This window comes from Oryctolagus cuniculus, chromosome 1 (genome assembly GCF_964237555.1).
Source record: "Oryctolagus cuniculus chromosome 1, mOryCun1.1, whole genome shotgun sequence".
Taxonomy (NCBI): domain Eukaryota; kingdom Metazoa; phylum Chordata; class Mammalia; order Lagomorpha; family Leporidae; genus Oryctolagus; species Oryctolagus cuniculus.
This window is the reverse complement of record NC_091432.1, coordinates 13539682-13557999: the sequence shown is the minus strand read 5'-3', so window position 1 is coordinate 13557999 and position 18318 is coordinate 13539682. Positions and strand designations below refer to the sequence as shown.

Below are 18318 nucleotides of genomic sequence, written 5' to 3'. Positions count from 1 at the left end.
CATGGGAAAGTGAAGCTACAGAATTTCCATCACTGGGCAAAGTTGGACTTGACTGTTAGCGCTGCTAAAGATGCGTTCTGCCTTACTCTAGAGATGAATTAAAAAGATATAAATGTTTATGTTTTAAGAAAATATACAAGATTGTTCACTTAATGTTTGATTCTTATTTCTATTTCAGATGTGTAGAAAAAGTAACAACTGATAAAGGTAAGACTTGGTCATTCTTACCTCTCCTGTGAAGATTATGGTGATTTCATAATCTTATAGAACATAGAAAAATTTCAAGCCTGATCCTTCAGATTAGTTCCATTTAAAAGTGATTCTTATTAAGTAAAAAATTATTGGAGTTGATAGAATTGTTAAGCTGACAGCAGATTTGGATACTAGGATATCTTGACAATATTTAAAAATGCAGTAATGGGGAATCAGTTTGAAGAATGCGGGAAGTGTATTCTAAGATTTTAGCCTGGTGAATAATTAAATGAAATCTTAAGGTCATTTCTCTGGGGCTTTAGCAAACCAAATATATGAGTATGTAGTGACTGTAGTTTTCTGCTTATCTGTATAGTAATGTGGGGAAGGTAATATTCACTTTTTTGTTTTTAAACACTTTTTAAAGGCTCTAGTCTAGTTTTACAGATGGGATTATTAAAATTACCTCCATCACGTTGGACACTTTTTCACTACAGCTTTTCTTCCTCTTTGTTGGCTGCCTTTTTTTTAATGCTAAATTCAGACACACTGCATTCTCATAGCTGAAACAAGTATATTTTTCAGATATTTCATTTGTTGTATATAATCTTGATCCAGTCCTAGCTTGGCGAGTTTCCAACTCGTAGAGTCTGCTTTTAAAAGCTGAGAGTTGACTGATTAATTTTTAAGATCCACTTATGACCTGTTATTTTTTCTAAGTATTTATATTTATCTTCATAAAAAACTAAGTTTAAAACTCAGATTTTAATGCAATTTGAAAGGACTAGGAACACATACCTTGTGTTGATGGCTATGGTGTAAGTTAATTGGGTGTCAACACTCAGTTCACTTGTTTCTTTGAAGTTTGAAATTGAGGTTAATATCTCATAATATACCAGGTAGAAGTATTCTATACTAGACAAATTTTTTGTGTGGAAAACTGCGTCATTATTTTGTCAAGCCTTTTTTTTTTTTCTTCTTCTTTTTTTTGCTGTTCACTTGGAAGATAGGTTAAGAATAGAAGGTTGTGAGGTGGGCATTTGGCACAGCAGTTAAGTTACTGCTTGGGAAACCCGCATCCTATATTGGAGTGCCTGGCTACTCTGCCTCACATCCAGCTTCCCACTAATGTCCACCCTGGAAGGCACCAGATGATGACTCAAATAGATGGGTGCTTGTCACACGCATGGGAGATACGAATTGAATTAACTTCAGCATGGCCCATCCTTGGTTGTGTAGGCATTTGGGGGAGTGAACCAGCAGATGGGAGATGTCTGTTTTCTCTGTCTCAAGCTCTTTGTTGGTCTGTATTTCAAATAAATAAATCTTAACATTCCTTATTCAGAGAGATCATTTTGTAGAGTTTTGTGTTTTGGGGAAAATGTAGACAGGTGACTATCAAATATTAGAGCTATTTTGATTGAAATGAAGCATGATTTTATTAGAACTAAAATTACCTATGTGTCTAAAAAGTATGTCTGAAGAAATTACTCTGTGTTGCCTTGAGGAGAATTTGGAGAATGTGATGGAAATTAAGTGTTCTTTGTGTAGGAGTCTCAAACCAGAAGTTGGCATATTATGCAACTGTGGAGAGATAAAGGTGGATTGTAGGTAATTCAGTCTCCAAATCAATCCCACTTTTCTTTCCTGGCTCAGGAAAGGAGTTGTATTAGGATCCATGGAGATATCTATCTATCTATCTATCTATCCATCTATCTTATCATGATAGCCTCCAAACTGGCTACTGTATATTTATATTCTGTAGTTTGTGTAGTCGTTACCTACCTGAAAGATATTTCTTCATTTTCCCACAAGATTACAGGTGATCTTTTAAGCAGCTATTAAAAGACATCCTTATACTAGAGTATACATGTTGTAAATAGGCAAGCCCAGTTATTTGACCATCACTGAGCTCATGACATAAAATGTAACTAGCATCTTAGAAACTAAACTCCCTTGTGTATCTTTCAATTCAGCCACCCCCAAATATAACCATTTTTCTGACTTTGAATGGCAAAGATTTGTTGCCAGTTTTGATTTTTACATAAATGGAAGAAAACAGTATATACTTTCTTTCATCAGGCTTCATTTGCTCACCGTTATGTGACATTCCTCTGTTGTGTTGATGAATTGTATTCCTTTATGGTATTGCACACAGTTGATCCATTTTTCTATTGATGAGCATTTGGGTAGTTTTCAGTTATGGACCATTATGAGTACTGATTTTTTTAATTACCCCGTGGTTGATAGGTAGATTGCATTACCCCAGAGAATGGTGCCATGTTGAAGCCTGATAGTTGATTTCTATTACTGTCAGGTTTGGTACTGAGTGGCTGTAGCCAGGTTGGCATTGGTGAGGCTCACTCTGGGTTTAGTTTTCAGCAATCTCAATTCTGCAGCTACAAGAGATCAGTATTTCAGGCAGATACAGAAACTTTTAAGTCATTTATGTGGTATTTAAACTGGAAATCTGAATCCCTGAAAAATCCTTTTCTTTACTTGTATTTTTTTTTTAAGATTTATTTATTTTATTTGAAAGGCAGAGTTACACAGAGGCAGAGCAAGAGAGAGCAGTCTCCATCTGCTGGTTCACTTCCCAGATGGCCACAATGGCCAAAGCTGTGCCAATCTGAAGCCAGGAGCAAGGAGCTTTTTCCGGGTCTCCCATGCAGGGGCAGGGGCAGGGGCACAAGGACTTGGGACATCTTCTGCTTTCCCAGGCCATAGCAGAGAGCTGGATCAGAAGTGGAGTAGCTGGGGCTTGAACTAGCACCCATATGGGATGCTGGCACTGCAGGCATCAGCTTTAACCGTTACATCACAGCTGGCCCCACTTAATTGTATTTTGTAACTAGGAGCAACCAGTCACTCTTAATTCTCATTAGTTTAACCAGTATATTATAAGGAACAAAATGTACAATTACCAGAACCTTGCCACTTAAATGTTTCATTAAAAGTATCCATTAGTAAGATTTTGCTTATTTTTGTTATTGCATCATAGCATGCACTATTAGTGATCTCTTTACTATTGGATATACCTACTAATGTCTTTAATCACGTTAGAGAGATAATTGTAGAAATTGAGAACCAGCACAGAAAATATGTCCTTATGATTTCTTTCTCTGTAACCATTGTCAATACCAGAGACTCACAGAAAAAGCAGAGATGGTTACCAGAGGCTGGGAAGGGATGGGGAAAAGAGAAATATTGATCAAAGGTCACTAAGTTCACTTAAACTAGAGGAATAAGTTTTAGTCCTCTCTCAAACTGCTTGGTGACTACTGCTAATGATACTGTATTACATATTTCAGAATTATAAAGTAGATTTTTAACATTGTTGCCACAAAAAGTGAAGTGCTATCTGTTAGTTTTAGTTAGCTTGATTGAATCTTTCTGCAGTGTACACAGTAAATCAGTACATCACAGTGTGGGATGATGGGCCTGTGGAACAGTGGGTTAAGCCTCTGTTGGGGATTCCTGTATCCTGTATTGGAGCACCTAGTTCCAATTTCTGTTCCTTCATCCAGCTTCCTGCTAATGTGTTTCGGGAGGTAGTCAGTGAAGGCCCCAGTACTTGGGTTCCTGCCATCCACATGGGAGACTTGGATGAAATTACGTCCTCCTGGATTTGGCCTGGTCTAATGGACCAGATGGAAGACGTCTCTTTCTGTCTGTCTCTGCCTTTTAAGTAAATAAATTTTAAAAATAAATTACATTGAACCTTATTTAGAAGGAAACTCTTTGAGCTTCTCCATAACCTACCTGATAGCTATTGTCTCCATCAACCAGTAGAGGCCAAGACAAAGGAGCACCAACAAGGATCCACCCACATGGGATCCCTGAGATAACCTTGTTCTTTCATGGATTTGACTAGGCATGACTTCACTATGAGAACTACATTGTGAAAGTGTTTAAGAGTTCTTGTATTTCTAGATTCTGAGGGGTAGACAGCATGCCTGGAAGCTACACACAATGGAGGTCATTGAGCCCAGGCAGGGAGAGAGAAAAGAGCAAGGCAAACAACAGTAGGTATGAGGAATGAGATATGGATCACTTTGAGGAGAATGGTCCTTTTTAATTGATGAGAAAGTGGGAGCCCACTCTCCTAGACAAAAGAGAATTCTTTAATTGAAAAATTTTAAAAATATATATAAGTTTTAGGGGCAGGTTTTGACCCAGCAGTTAAGACACATGTGTCCCACATCAGAGTTGCTAGGTTCGGTTCCCAGCTCCAGCTCCCAGTTTGAGTTTCCAAGCAGTGAAGACCCTGGGAGGCAGCAGTGATTGCTTGAGTAGCTGGGTCCCTGCCATCCCACGGTAGATCTGAGTTGAATTCTCAAATTTTGACCAGAGTCAAGCCCAGCCCAGCCCTGGGCATATTGCTAACATTTGGGGAGTATACCAGCAGGTGGCAGGTCCCTCTGTCTTCCCACCCCCTTTCTCTTTCACTGTGTCTCGAATAACAGAAGTATTAAAATACATTTTAAAAATCCACAGAACACACCAACAGATTGGAAATTCAAGTAATAACATTCATTTGTGAATCAGAAATCCACAGGGTTGAAAACTTGGGGTTTTTGTTTCAGTCTTGAGGTTGGTTGGATTTCTTCTTGAAGACTCAGTCTTCAGTTTTATGGCTATTGATCTAGACTAGTGTTTGACCAAACAATTGGGCACCTTAGCTTAGCCATATTGATGCAAAAAATTAGCTATTAAAGTCCTTAATTTTTGACAGAATTTTTCTTGTTTTGTTAATAGCTTTGCCACTTTTATTTGCTCTTTTAATTTTATCTTTTTCCAAAAAAATGTTTTATTTATTTGAAAGGCACCGTTACAGGGCCAGTGAATGAGAGATCTTTCATCCCGGGGTCACTCTTCAAATGGCCTCAGTGGCCAGGGCTGGCCAGGAGTTTCTTTCAGGACTCCCATGTTGTGCAGGGCCCCAAGGACTTGGGCCACCTGCCGCTACTTTCCCAGGTGCATTAGCGGGGAGCTGGATCCGAAGTAGAGCAGCCAAGTCTAACTGTTGCCCATATGGGATTCTGGCATTGCAGGTAGTGGCTTAACCCATTATGCCACAATGCCAGTCCCTAATTTTATATTGTATTGCATTATTGCATTTTCTTATCCTTTTCTGTTTTCTGGTACTCTTACTCAAAGATTTTCTCAGTTTAAACCACTCCCTTCAAGGTTTTAACTTTTGCTGTATTTTTTTTATCTGTAAGGGTGTTTTTTGAGCATGGCCTTGCTTTCTGCTGTGATTTGAGTGTCCTCTTTTAAAAATTTCTATGTAACCTCTGCTCTCTGTTTTAGAGGTATCTTGTAACTCCAACTCTTGACCCTTTCTGGAATGGTTAAAAATGTATATTAAAGATTTTTTTTTTTAAATTTTTGACAGGCAGAGTGGACAGAGAGAGAGATACAGAGAGAATGGTCTTCCTTTTTGCCGTTGGTTCACCCTCCAATAGCCGCTGCGGCCGGCGCATCCGCCAGGAGCCAGGTGTTCTCCTGGTCTCCCATGCGGGTGCAGGGCCCAAGGAGCTGGGCCATCCTCCACTGCACTCCCAGGCCATAGCAGAGAGCTGGCCTGGAAGAGGGGCAACTGGGACAGAATCTGGTGCCCCGACCGGGACTAGAACCTGGTGTGCCGGCGCCGCAAGGTGGAGGATTAGCCTATTGAGTCGCGACGCCGACCTAAAGATTCGTTTTTATTTGAAAGAGTTACACAGAGAGAGGAGAGGCAGTGACAGAGAGGTCTTCCATCCACTTATTCACTTCCCAACTGGCCGCAACGGCCGGAGCTACTCCAATCCAAAGCCAGGAGCCAAAAATTTCTTCCAGGTCTCCCACGTGTGTGCTTGGACCCAAGCACTTGGGCCATTCTCTACTGCTTTCCCAGGCCATAGCAGAGAGCTGGATCGGAAGTGGAGCAGCCGGGACTTGAACTGGCACCCATATTGGGATGCCAGCATTGCAGGCAGTGGCTTTACCCATTACGCCACAGCACTGACACCAGTTAAAATTTTAATTTAAAAAAATAAAGAGGCCAGTGCTGTGGCATAGCAGGTTAAAGCCCTGGCCTGTGGTGCCAGCATCCTATATGGGTGCTGGTTAGAGTCCTGGCAGCTCCACTTCCACTCCAGCTCCCTATTAATGTGCTTGGGAAGGTAGCGGAGGATGGCCCAAATCCTTGGGCCCCTGCACCCACATGGGAGACCCAGAGGAAGATCCTGTCTCCTGGCTTCAGATCAACTCAACTCTGGCCATTGTAGCCACTTGGGGAGTGAACCAGTGGATGGAAGGCCTCTCTCTCTCCCTCTCTGCCTCTCTCCCTCCCTCTCTCTCTCGCTCTCTCTACTTCTTTCTCTGTAACTGTCAAATAAATAAAATAAATCTTTGAAAATAACTTATTTATAAAACTCTGTCATGGTGCCTAGGAAGTACCTCCTTGTTAACAGCCACCATTCCTTAATATACTGAATAACACAAAAAAATTGTTCATTTTGGGGTGGACATTGTGGTACCTGTGAGACCACATCCCATATTGGAGTACTCGTTCAAGTCCCAGCTTCTCAGTTTCTGATCTGGCTTCCTCCTCATGCACCTGGAAAGGTAGTGATGATGGTCCAAATAGTTGGGAACCTGCCACCATGTGAGAGACCTGGATGGAATTCTGGGCTCCTGGCTTCAGTGTGGCTCTGCCGTGGCGGTCATGGGCATTTGGGGAATGAGTCAGTGGATGCCATACCTTTCTTGTCTCTCCATCCTGCCTTTCAAATAATAAATAAGTGCATCTTTTTAAAAAAATTTATGTATTTTTGTGAGGTACCATGGGTTGTTTCTGTGCATGTACACACTGCATTATACCCAATCTGAGTGTAAACATCTCCTCAAGCATTTCACATCTTCTCAAGCATTTCACATTTCTTTATGGTGAAAACATCCAAAAATCTTTTCTTCCAATTTATTATTATTATTTTATAGAAATATACTGTGCAATACAAAACCAGAATTTCTTTTTCCTATCTTAACTGTAGTGTAGCGCCCATTAATCAACTTTTCCTTATCGTTTTCTGTGCACAACAGGTACTAACCAGTGTTTTTATACATATGCGTGTGTGTGTGTATTTTAAGATTTATTTATTTGAAAGAGAGATGCTCAGTCTGTTGGTTTACTTCTCAAATGACTATAATGGTTGGGGCTGGTCCAGGCCAAATCCAGGAGCCAGGAATTCTATCAAGGGCTTCCATGTGGGTGTTAGGAGTCCAAGTATTTAGGCCATCTTCCGCTGCTTTCCTTATTAACAGGGAGCTGAAGTGGAAACAGCAGCTGGGACTCAAACCAGCACTATGGTGGGAGGTGCCAATGTCAAGAGCAGTAATTTAATCAACTGTGCCACAGAGCTAGCCGCCAACCTTCTTAACTTTGAGAACAACTTTATATTTCACTTATGAGTGGGGTCATGCAATACTTGTCTTCCTCTGCTTTTTTTTTTTTTTTTAATTATTTTTTTTTATTTTTGACAGGCAGAGTGGACAGTGAGAAAGAGAGAGAGAAAGGTCTTCCTTTTACCGTTGGTTCACCCCCCAATGGCCACCGCAGCCAGCGCACTGTGCCGATCCGAAGCCGGGAGCCAAGTGCTTTTCCTGGTCTCCCATACAGGTGCAGGGCCCAAGCACTTGGGCCATCCTCCACTGCACTCCCTGGCCACAGCAGAGAGCTGGCCTGGAAGAGGGGCAACCGGGGCAGAATCCGGCGCCCCGACCGGGACTAGAACCCAGTGTGCCGGCGCCGCAAGGTGGAGGATTAGCCTATTGAGCCACGGTGCCGGCCTTCCTCTGCTTCTTTCTTTCTTTTTTAAGAATTATTTATTTGGAAGAGTTACAGAGAGAGGTAGAGACACAGAGGTGTCTTTCATCCACTGGTTCACTCCCCAAATGGCCGCAACGGCTGGAGCTGAACTGTTCCAAAGCTAGGTGCCAGGAGCTTCTTCTGGGTCTCCCGTGTGGGTGCAGGGGTCCAGGCACTTGGGCCATCCTCTGCTGCCTTCCCAGGTCCGTTAGCAGGGAGCTGGATTGGAAGTGGAGCAGACAGGACTACTGGGACCCATATGGGATGCCAGCGCTGTAGGCCAGGGTTTTAACCCATTGTGCCACAGTGTCTGTCCCTTCCTGTGGTTCTTTCACAAAACATAATCTCCCGTATAATCAGTATTGGTACATATGACAAGATTTCATCCTTTTTATGGCTGAACATTAATTATTCTCTTATGTATATGCACAGCATTGTCTTTGTCCAGTCATCAGTGAATGAGACTTACGTTATTTTCATAGCTGTTGTAAGTTTTACTGCAACAAACATGGGAGTGCAGATGTCTGTTTGACAGGCTGATTTCATTTCCCTTGGCTGTTTCCTCAGAAGTGGAAACTGTCGTATGTTCAAATGTGTAATGTGCAGATATTTTTCTCCCATTCTGTGGGTTGTCTCTTCACTCTAGACAAGTCAACTGATTTCTTAAATAAAGTTTGAAAAATATTTTTCTGGTTTTAAATCACATACAAAAAAAATCCTCTGGTTCTGTTTTGAAACCTAAAGAAATACCACATGCACTTTCAGATGGAAATTTCTTACTATGGGTATTTTAAGACAATATGAACAGTGTCCTCATGGCACATACACCCAAGGCTGGGTGGACCAGCCCTCTCCTATCCTACTTTATATGGTTAGGTGTGGCATTGTAAAAAGAATATATACTTCAAACTTACATATACCTGGGTTCAGTTCCCAGCTCCATACTTAATATGTGAGCTTGAGAAAGCTGGTTACTTCCTTTCCTCATCCATAAAGATAATAATAATTAATTGACAAGATTACAAGAACTAAGAATGGAAGAAAATGTTTTGTTGTCTGTTATTTAGTAAGTATTTAAAGTTCATTAGTTTTCTAGAAGAAACTCAAATATTTAAATAGAGGTGAAAAGACTTTGTTTCTTCCAAACCTATCAAGCAACCATGCCATATTTCATGCAATAGTCAAATTATTAATTATTAATTTTGTTTAATTTCTCTATGCTTCAGTTAGAAAAATGGGGCAACCTGAAGGTCAAAGGATCAATTCATGTGTTAGGGTGGCTCTTCTAACTTGAAGTATTTTATCATGACTAAGTAACTGTCATCTTTCTTAATTTGATAAGTTAGCTTATTTAGACAGATTTCTCTGTGCCTTTGGATTGAGGTGACTCACTTGTACATTGCATCTTTTCCTACCTAGAAGAAAATTTTGTGTGACATCTGTATCTTACTGTCTCAATTAATAGAATAAAACCCTTTACTTGATCCCTTTCAGGAATGTAGTTTTGGGGCAGGTGTTGTGGCATAACAGGATAAGTCACCACCTGCAGTTGTTCAGGCACCCATAGTCCTGGCTGCTCCACAGGCAATCCAGCTCCTTGCTAATGCACCTGGGAAAGCAGTGGAGGATGGCCCAAGTACAAAGGCCTCTGTACCCATGTGGAAGACTAGAAGCAGCACCTGGCCTGACCTGGCTCAGCCCTGGCCCTTGCAGCCATTTGGGGAGTGAACCAGCAGATGGAAAGTCTCTTTCCCTGCCTTGGTTACTCTGCATTTCAAGTAAATAAAACTTCAAAAAAAAAAACCAAAGAATTTATTTTATTCACTGTGTGTCTGTATATTGCTCAGTCAGTGGCTTGCCTGTTGTTTCTTCACCTCAACTACAGGGAATTTTTTTTCTGTTATGTATCAAGGGGTTTCCTCTCAGTTAACTGCTGTTAGAAAAAAACAACTAGAAACTGTCTTCAAACTGCTACACAGAAGAAAGTGGGATTTTTTTTTTTTTTTTTCTAATCTGGTCAAGATTGTTTTTGCTGATGTGTGAGTTATCCTTCTGTTGACAAACTTAACTGTGTGTGTGTGTATACATATGTTGAAGTGAAACTTAGCTGTCAAAAGCAACATTTTCAGCCTACAATTCAAGCCTATGGCCACAAGGTTGTGTAGCTATCTGTGTCTAGTTAGCATTTTCATCACCCCCAAAGAGGACCATTGTACCCATTTAAAGCAGTAGTTCCTCATTCTCCCTAATCTGCCATCTGTCTCTGTGCTTTTAACCTTTTCTGGATATTTCATTCAAATAGAATCATAGAATTTCTAACCTTTGTATCTGGCATCTGTTGTATAGTGTAATTTTTTAAATCTGTATTATAGCATGTATTTGTACTTGATGCCTTTTTATGACTGGGTAAAAATCTCATTATAGATTATTTGTTGCTCATACATTTAAAACAGTAGATTTGTATGTTGATTTGTATTCTTCCACCTCGCTGAATTTGTGTTACCTTTAGTTTTGTACAGAAGCACACACACATTCCTTAAAATTATCTGTATGAGGTCATTTCATCTGCAAATACAGATAGTTTTACTTCTTCCTTACCAGTGAAGGTGCCTTTTTCTACTTGCCTCATTGCTTTGGCCAGAGTACAATACTGAATAGAAGTGAAGAAAGAGGACATCCTTATCTAATTCTTAACCTTGGAGCTAGAACTTGTAGTCTCTGTAAGTTTGATGTTAGATCTTCATAGTTGCCCTTTATCAGCTTGAGGAAGTTAATTCCTAGTTACTAGTTTGTTAATGTGTTCTTATTGTGAAAGTTTAATTTTGTCACTTTCTAGGACGGATGAGATTATTATGTAGGGTTTTGTTCTGTTATTGTGATTTATGTTAAATTCTTTTGTGTGTTGAATCACCTTCATTATCTTGGGATGTGTTCCCTTTGATCCTCATAAAATGCTGCTTACATTGGATTTGAAAGGGATAAGTGGCTTATACGTTTTCTTTGGTGCCTTTGTCAGGCTTAGGAATGGGTTGGGAAATGTTTTGTATTCCAGTTTTCGAAGCATTTGAGAAGGACTGGAGTTAATTCTTTAAATGATTGGTAGAATTCATTAGTGAAACCATCTGCTCCTTGGGCTTTTCCATTTGGTACTGTTTTTGTTGCTGATTCGATGGCTTTGCTTGCTGAAAGTGTGTTCAGATTTTGTTTTTCTTGAGCTAGTTCCCATACTTCATATGTGTCGAGGAGGTCGTTATTTTATCTAGGTTATCTATTTCATGTTAATAGTTCATTTTTATTTCAGTGGTAATATTCCCACTTTTCATTTTCAGTTTTAATAATTTGGATCTTCTGTTGACTGTTGATTTTTCTCCGTACGTGCTGCTCTGATCACTATTTCTTTTGTTGTGCTAACTTTGGGCTTTGCTGTTTTCCTAATTTCTTAAGGTGTGATATTAGGTTATTGATTAAGCATGTAAAATTTTTTCTGATTCATTGTAAGTATTTTTATGTTAGTTTCCATCTGCGCACTACTATAATAACAGCTTCTAAGTTTTGTTATGTCTTCATTTTTATTATCTTTAAGTATTGTAATTTTCCTGGTGATTTCTTCTTTGAGCCATTGGTTATTTAAAAATATGTTGTTTAATTTCCACATATTTGTGTATCATCTAGTTTTCTTTCTGATACTGATTTCTAGTTTCATTCTACTGTGATAAGAGAAATGTACTTATAATCTCAGTCCAACATATGGTCTATCCTGGAGAATCTTCTGTGTCCTTCTGAAAATGTATATTCTGTTATAGTGTGGAGCATTCTATATCTGTTAGGTCTCACTTTAAAAATTTTGCTCAAATTCTGTATTTCCTATTCCGTATTTATTATTAAAAGTAGAGTATTGGGCAAGTATTATGTAGCAGATGAAGCTGCTGCCTGATACTGGCATCCCATTTGGGCACTGGCTGTTCTATTTCCTATCTAGCTCCTCACTAGATGCCTGGGAAAGCGAGGAAACATGGCCAACTGCTTGAGTCCTTGCTACCTACTTGGGAGATCCAGTTGTAGTTCCAGGCTCCTGGCTTCTGCCTAGCCCAGCCACAGCTGTTGTGGCCATTTGGGGAGTGAACCAGTGGATGGAAGATCGATTCTCATTCTCTCCCTCCCTCCCTCCCCCATCTGTGTATCTTTGCCATTGAAATAAATAAGTGAAGTTTTATTTTTCTTTTTGTTAAAGGTAATCTGGGGAGGCCTTAGAAGGAAATGATGAAATATTATTAGAAAGTAGGAAAACGGTGATCTTTGTTGCAGAGATTTGGAAGTATGTTCTGACATTGGGTACAAAGGAGAATTTATATCCTATTTGAAGTTGGACATTTAGCTGAGGTTTCCAAGCAAAATATAGAGGGTATAGTCCGATTTCTCCTTGTCTATACTAAAATGTGCAATGAAAGAAATTTGAGGGAAGAATTGTTTTTTCAAAAAGAAACCAGCCCTGGGTAATTTAGATTTTATTTTATCTAGATAATATTTTCTGGTAACAAGACCAGGGGTGTGACTATATAACTGTTACCTAAAGAGATTAGGTTGTATGTAATTTACAGATCCACTCAGCCATCTCAGCACTTCCCAGAATAGCAATGTGGTAATCCAGAAGTCATCTGTGGAGAATCTTCTTCTTTGATATTTTGCAACCCATGAGTTACACTGGAGACTGACAAGGTTTCTGGGAATTTTGTACCAGCAGAAACTGCCAGACTGGACTGAAAGGGACAGAAACAGGAAGAAATAAAAGAATGAGAATAAAGCTAAAAAATGGAGAGGCCTGGCCTGGTAATAGGGGACTTCTTGAGGCCAGGCTCTGGTTACAAAGTATTCATCAGTATAACTTATTCATAGGTCTTAAAATGTAACACAGGGGTCTTTGTTTCCTGCAATGCCAGCATCCCAAATGGGTGCCAGTTCTAGTTCTGGCTTCTTTAGTTCTGATCCAGCTTCCTGCTGTTATGTCTGAGAAGGCATTAGAGGATGGCCCAAGTGCTTTGGACCCTACCCATTTGGGGGACCCAGAAGAAGCTCCTGGCTTCAGCCTGGCCCAGCCTTGGCTGTTGGAGCCGTTTGGGGAGTGAACCAGCATGTGGAAGATCTCTCTCTCTTTATCCTCTTCTAAGTCTGTAACTCTTCCTTTCTAATAAATTAAATAAATGTTAAGAAAATTTAACAGAATTTGCTTTGCTAATATCATCATCTGTATATTTGAGTGCTTGTTTTCCTGCAGGTTTGCCAATATGGTGTGTTGAACTTTGGCATCTTTGCCATTGTAATAGGTGAAAAAATGGTGTCACGCTGCTGTTTTCATTTGAATTTCTCATTATGAATATATTCAGCTTTTTTTGCTTTTTGTTCTTATGTTTAAAAGCCATGTTTTAATATCAGTTTGGCTGTTAAATTTTGGTTATAGTTGATTTTGCCATGTAGAAAATTACTTTTACGGGGACTGGTGCTGTGGTGTAGTGGGTCAGGCTGTGGCCTGCAGTGCTGGCATCCCATATAGGTGCCAGTTGGAGTACCGGCTGCTCCACTTCCGGTCCAGCTCTCTGCTGTGGCCTGGGAAAGGAGTACAAGGTGGCCCAAGTCCTTGGGCCCCTACACCTGTATAGGAGACCTGGAAGAAGCTCCTGGCTCCTAGCTTCGGATTGGCCAACTGTCCAACTGTCGTGGCCGTTTTGAGAATGAACCAGTGGATGGAAAACCTCTCTCTGTAACTCTGCCTTTCAAGTAAATCTTTAAAAAGAAAAAAAAGAAAATTACTTTTTTGTAAGAATCTGATGTTGTCAAAATGGACTCACTCTTCTTCAAGATTTATTTATTTGAAAGAGCTACACAGAGGTCCTCCATCCCGATTGTTCACTCTCCAGTTGGCTGCAAAGGCCAGAGCTGCGCTGATCCGGAGCCAGGAGCTTCTTACAGGTCTCCCATGCGGGTGCAGGGGCCCAAGGACTTGGGCCTTCTTCTGCCTTCCCAGGCTATAGCAGAGAGCTGGATCGGAAGTGGAGCAGCTGGGTCTTGAACTGGCACCCATATGGGATGTCAGCGCTTCAGGACAGGGTGTTAACCTGCTGCATCACAGCGCCAGCCCCATTCACTTCTAATATATTGCCTTTACATAAGACAAATAAGCTATTCTAAGTATGAAAGACAAGTTCTGATTTTAAATTTTTATTATTTAATGCTCACAGGAGAAGGGCCCACCTCATTTTATTCAGCCTTAGAATTTGAAGAAATGTAGGATAATACAGATAATAACAACAGACTGTGTGTATGTATCTGTGCACAGTGTTTCAAATGACAGCTGAAATAGAACTGCCCTGGAATTCGGTTTTACCTAGCGGTTACTCTGTAGATGATCAAATTCATGGTATAGTGATTCTTCACAGCAGTGTTCAGTTGTTAAAACAGCTGTGCCTGCATCTCTTTTTCATATCTCTGTAGATCTGACCATCTTTCTGAAACTACTTCTTTTAACTTAGATCAAAATGTTAGAATTGTGTGAATCAAAAATAGATGTATTTGGCTTACTTAGCATTGCATTTGCAATGAGAAGTACTAAGAATAATGTCATAAATTTTATCTAATTTTTTTGCTTCTTATTTCTGTTACATCCGTAAAAACATGGATTTTTTTATTTAAAGACATTTACCTTCTGTTCAATGGCTGTTTTTATAATTAGTAGATACACATGGCTCATTGTCAGTTAACTGTAAACTTAAAAAGAATGATATGTTTTCATCTAGATCCCAAGGAAGAGAAAGAGGAAGAAGACGATTCTGCCCTCTCTCAGGAAGTTTCCGTTGCTGCAACCAGACCTGGCCGGGGCTGGCGCAGTAGTAGCAGGACATCTGCCTCTCGCCATCGTGACACAGAGAATACTCGAAGCTCTAGGTCCAAGACTGGTTCATTGCAGCTCATCTGCAAGTCAGAACCAAATACAGATCAGCTTGATTATGGTACAGTGCAAGTAGAGTATGGTTACTCAGTAGTCAGTTGGTATTTTATCTTAAATATATGTTGGGAGTGTGCGTTTGATGTAGCTGCTAGGACATTGCCCTGTACCCACACCCTGTATTGGAGTTTCTGGGTTTAAGTCCTGGCTCTGCTGCCATTCCAGCTTTCTGCTAATGTACGCCCTTTGAAGCAGCAGGTGGTTGTATCCCTTCCGCCCACGTGAGTTCTTGGTTCTTGGCTTCAACTTGGCCTAGCCCTGGCTATTGAAGGCATTTGAGGAAATGACCCTGAGATGAAATATCTCTCTCTCTCACTTTCTCTCTCTTTCCTTGTCTTTCTGCCTTTCAAATAAATAGATTTTTAAAAAAAATGTAATGTTGAGGGGCCAGTGCTGTGGCATAGATCGTTAAGCCATTGCCTGCAGTACCGGCATCCCATATGGGTGCCAAGCAGTCCCAGCTACTCTGCTTCAGTCCAGCTCCTTGCGAATTGGGAAAGCCTGGGAAAGCAGTGAAAGATGGCCCAAGTACTTGGGCCCCTGTACTCGGAAGTCCTGGAAGAAGCTCCTGGTTCCTGGCTTCAGCCTGGTCTACAGCCCTGGCCATTGCTGCCATTTGGGGAGTGAACCAGCAGATGGAAGATCTTTCTTTCTCTTTCTCTGTACTTCTGAGTTTCAAGTGAATAAAATAAATCTTTAAAAAAATAAATAAATGTAATGTTGAGCAGCTCAACTTTTAGGGACAGGTATGATGTCCAAAATATCCTACGTATACCTAAACTTTGGTTTTGGCTTTGTTTTTCCAGAAGTTGCAGAAGAACATCAATCTCCAGGTGGCATTAGGTAAAAAATATTTCATATTTAAACCTTCAGGAACAGTAGAGCACTAACAAAGTCAATGATTTGGAAGTTACTTTCTAAAATGCATTTTGAGCCATAAGAAAAGCTTCACTTTTGATACTAAATTTAGGTTCCACATTGATGATTAACCATGTAATCTTAACATAGTTTATAAACTGTCTTGAGTTCCTATTCTTTCTTATTTTGTACTAGGCACTAATGTGAAATGTAGGTGTTTTGATGAGGATTTAAAAATTTTATCATTATCTTCCAAGGTAAATCTTGGTTATGTTCTGTTATATCTTTTCTGATACAGCACATTGCCAGCCATAGTCAATTGTTTTTTAGTTCTTAGTGCCATTGGGTAGTGATCTTCCTATCTTTGTTTTATAAAGTGGTAGTGTATCTAGGATTTATATTATTTTGCTCCATTTATTCTTCAGATAAAGTAGTTAGATAAGGAGGAAAATTTTAGACAACTTCATGTGAATTCTTGACTACCTCTACATAAATTACCAAAAATAGTCCACTCAGTTGTGATTCTTCAACCAGAATTTCTCGTTTCTGTTTTCTTCTAGTAGTGATGAGGAAGAGGAGGAGGAAGAAGAGATGTTAATCAGTGAAGAGGAAATACCATTTAAAGATGACCCAAGAGATGAGACGTACAAACCCCACCTAGAAAGGCATGTGTCCGATTTTACTAGATACCTCAGTGAAAAATAAGTAGGAAAGCACTGTTATATGCTTTTATTTTGTCCTGTTACCAAACTAATAGTTATATAATTAATTTTAAGTAATTAATTTTGTATTTGTTTTACAGATAATTATTTTATTAGTTTCTAGTACAGTCCTCTCTTCCATTTGTAAAACTTTATATTAATCATACACGATAACTGTAATGTCTACATATGTTATCTTAATATGTTCTTGAAAATTTTTGGATTCTTAAATTCTTCTTTTTATCTAATTTCTCTTCACTACTAAAATGAGATCTGACTTTCAAGAATCTTTAGCCTGAGACGAGGAAGGGTCTTCCTGTACGTATCTGATACATGCATCATGACTGTGCATGTGAGGAATAGTTTGATGGGAAATCTTACATTTCATGAGCTGAGATTCATAATTTTATAATAAAACAATGTTAACACTAAACTTTAACCTGTTTGTCATAGTCTTTTTTGAAAATATCCCTTGTATGATGCCAGTGTTAAAATGAATTTGTGTTTTCAGGGAAACCCCAAAACCACGAAGAAAATCAGGGAAGGTGAAAGAAGAGAAAGAGAAGAAGGAGATTAAAGTAGAAGTGGAGGTAGAGGTGAAAGAAGAAGAGAATGAAATTAGGGAAGATGAAGAACCTCCTAGGAAGTGAGTAGGCAATTAATTATAAAAATGGAAGTTAGTGGGTTTTGAAGCCATTAATGGAGTAAAGGATTGGAATGAGAAGGGATATTGACATAAGCATACTTCAAAATTTGTATCTTTTTAACTTGGAAAATTTTAGCATAAAGCATCTGACGCTTTCATTCAAGCAACTGCTGATGTTGAAGAAGTTTTATCTTTAATTCAAAGCAGTCCAAATGAGCAAGGAACACAATAGCTATAAAGATGCAGAAAGAGTGGAGACAACAAGAAAAAATATGGCAAATGTAGATCCTCAAAAGAAGGACAAAGCAAATGATGTAATAACCATAATTGGATAAAAAGATTTTTTGCCTAACCATTTCTCATTGCAGAAAATTTTAAGTGTATAGGCTTTTTGGCTTTAGGAGAGAGTAGTTTAGATGAGAGTCTTACTCTGTTTTTACCTTGACTAAATTCAGATGATAGACTTCATTTTAGTAACTCTTGAAGTAATAACATTTGAGATGTATCCAAATCCTCTATAACAATGCATAGTTTATGGAAGGTGTATATTTAATTTGTGATGTGGAACGATTTGACAGACATTACTTCAGAAAAAATCTTGCTTGATTTGCCAGACACTAGTTCCTTTGACGTAATATATTCTGGGTTATCCTTTGCATCTGCCACCTACTCTTTGACCTCAAGTATAAGTCTTCCGCCATCTTTCATTCTGTAACTTTCAGTCTAGAATATATGCACAATTACACTGTCTTTATAGGAGAGGAAGAAGACGAAAAGATGACAAAAGTCCACGTTTACCCAAAAGGAGGTAAGGAATATATACCCGTGTTTTATACCTTATTTTTGTGTTAGCCACTTTACATGTTAAGAAGAATAATAATCCTGTAGAATTGAATATATATGAATATGTGTATGTAAACACTTCATACAAGTTTTTGACGTACAATTAAATTTATTTTTATTTTCATTGCTGGATCCTAAGAATTCTAAGAATTTTTATACTTTTATCTTCTTGGAGTTAATGGTTAATTTTTTGCTATTTTGAAGCTCTGTGAAACATACTGCAATTCCT

General features: G+C 39.3%; 1 protein-coding gene across 2 annotated transcripts in view; it reads left to right on the top strand.

Moving 5' to 3' along the window:
- ZFP91 (ZFP91 zinc finger protein, atypical E3 ubiquitin ligase) overlaps positions 1-18318 on the top strand; it is a 37596-nt gene that overhangs the window by 5380 nt on the left and 13898 nt on the right. The window contains exons 2-7 of one of the 2 annotated variants that reach the window (XM_051854290.2): positions 179-207; positions 14833-15045; positions 15848-15884; positions 16463-16564; positions 17112-17246; positions 18004-18054. In XM_051854290.2, the coding sequence (XP_051710250.1) occupies positions 179-207; positions 14833-15045; positions 15848-15884; positions 16463-16564; positions 17112-17246; positions 18004-18054 (567 nt within the window). Of the gene's footprint in view, positions 1-178; positions 208-14832; positions 15046-15847; positions 15885-16459; positions 16565-17111; positions 17247-18003; positions 18055-18318 lie in introns of both variants that reach the window. The other variant, XM_051854281.2, reaches the window with a different exon arrangement.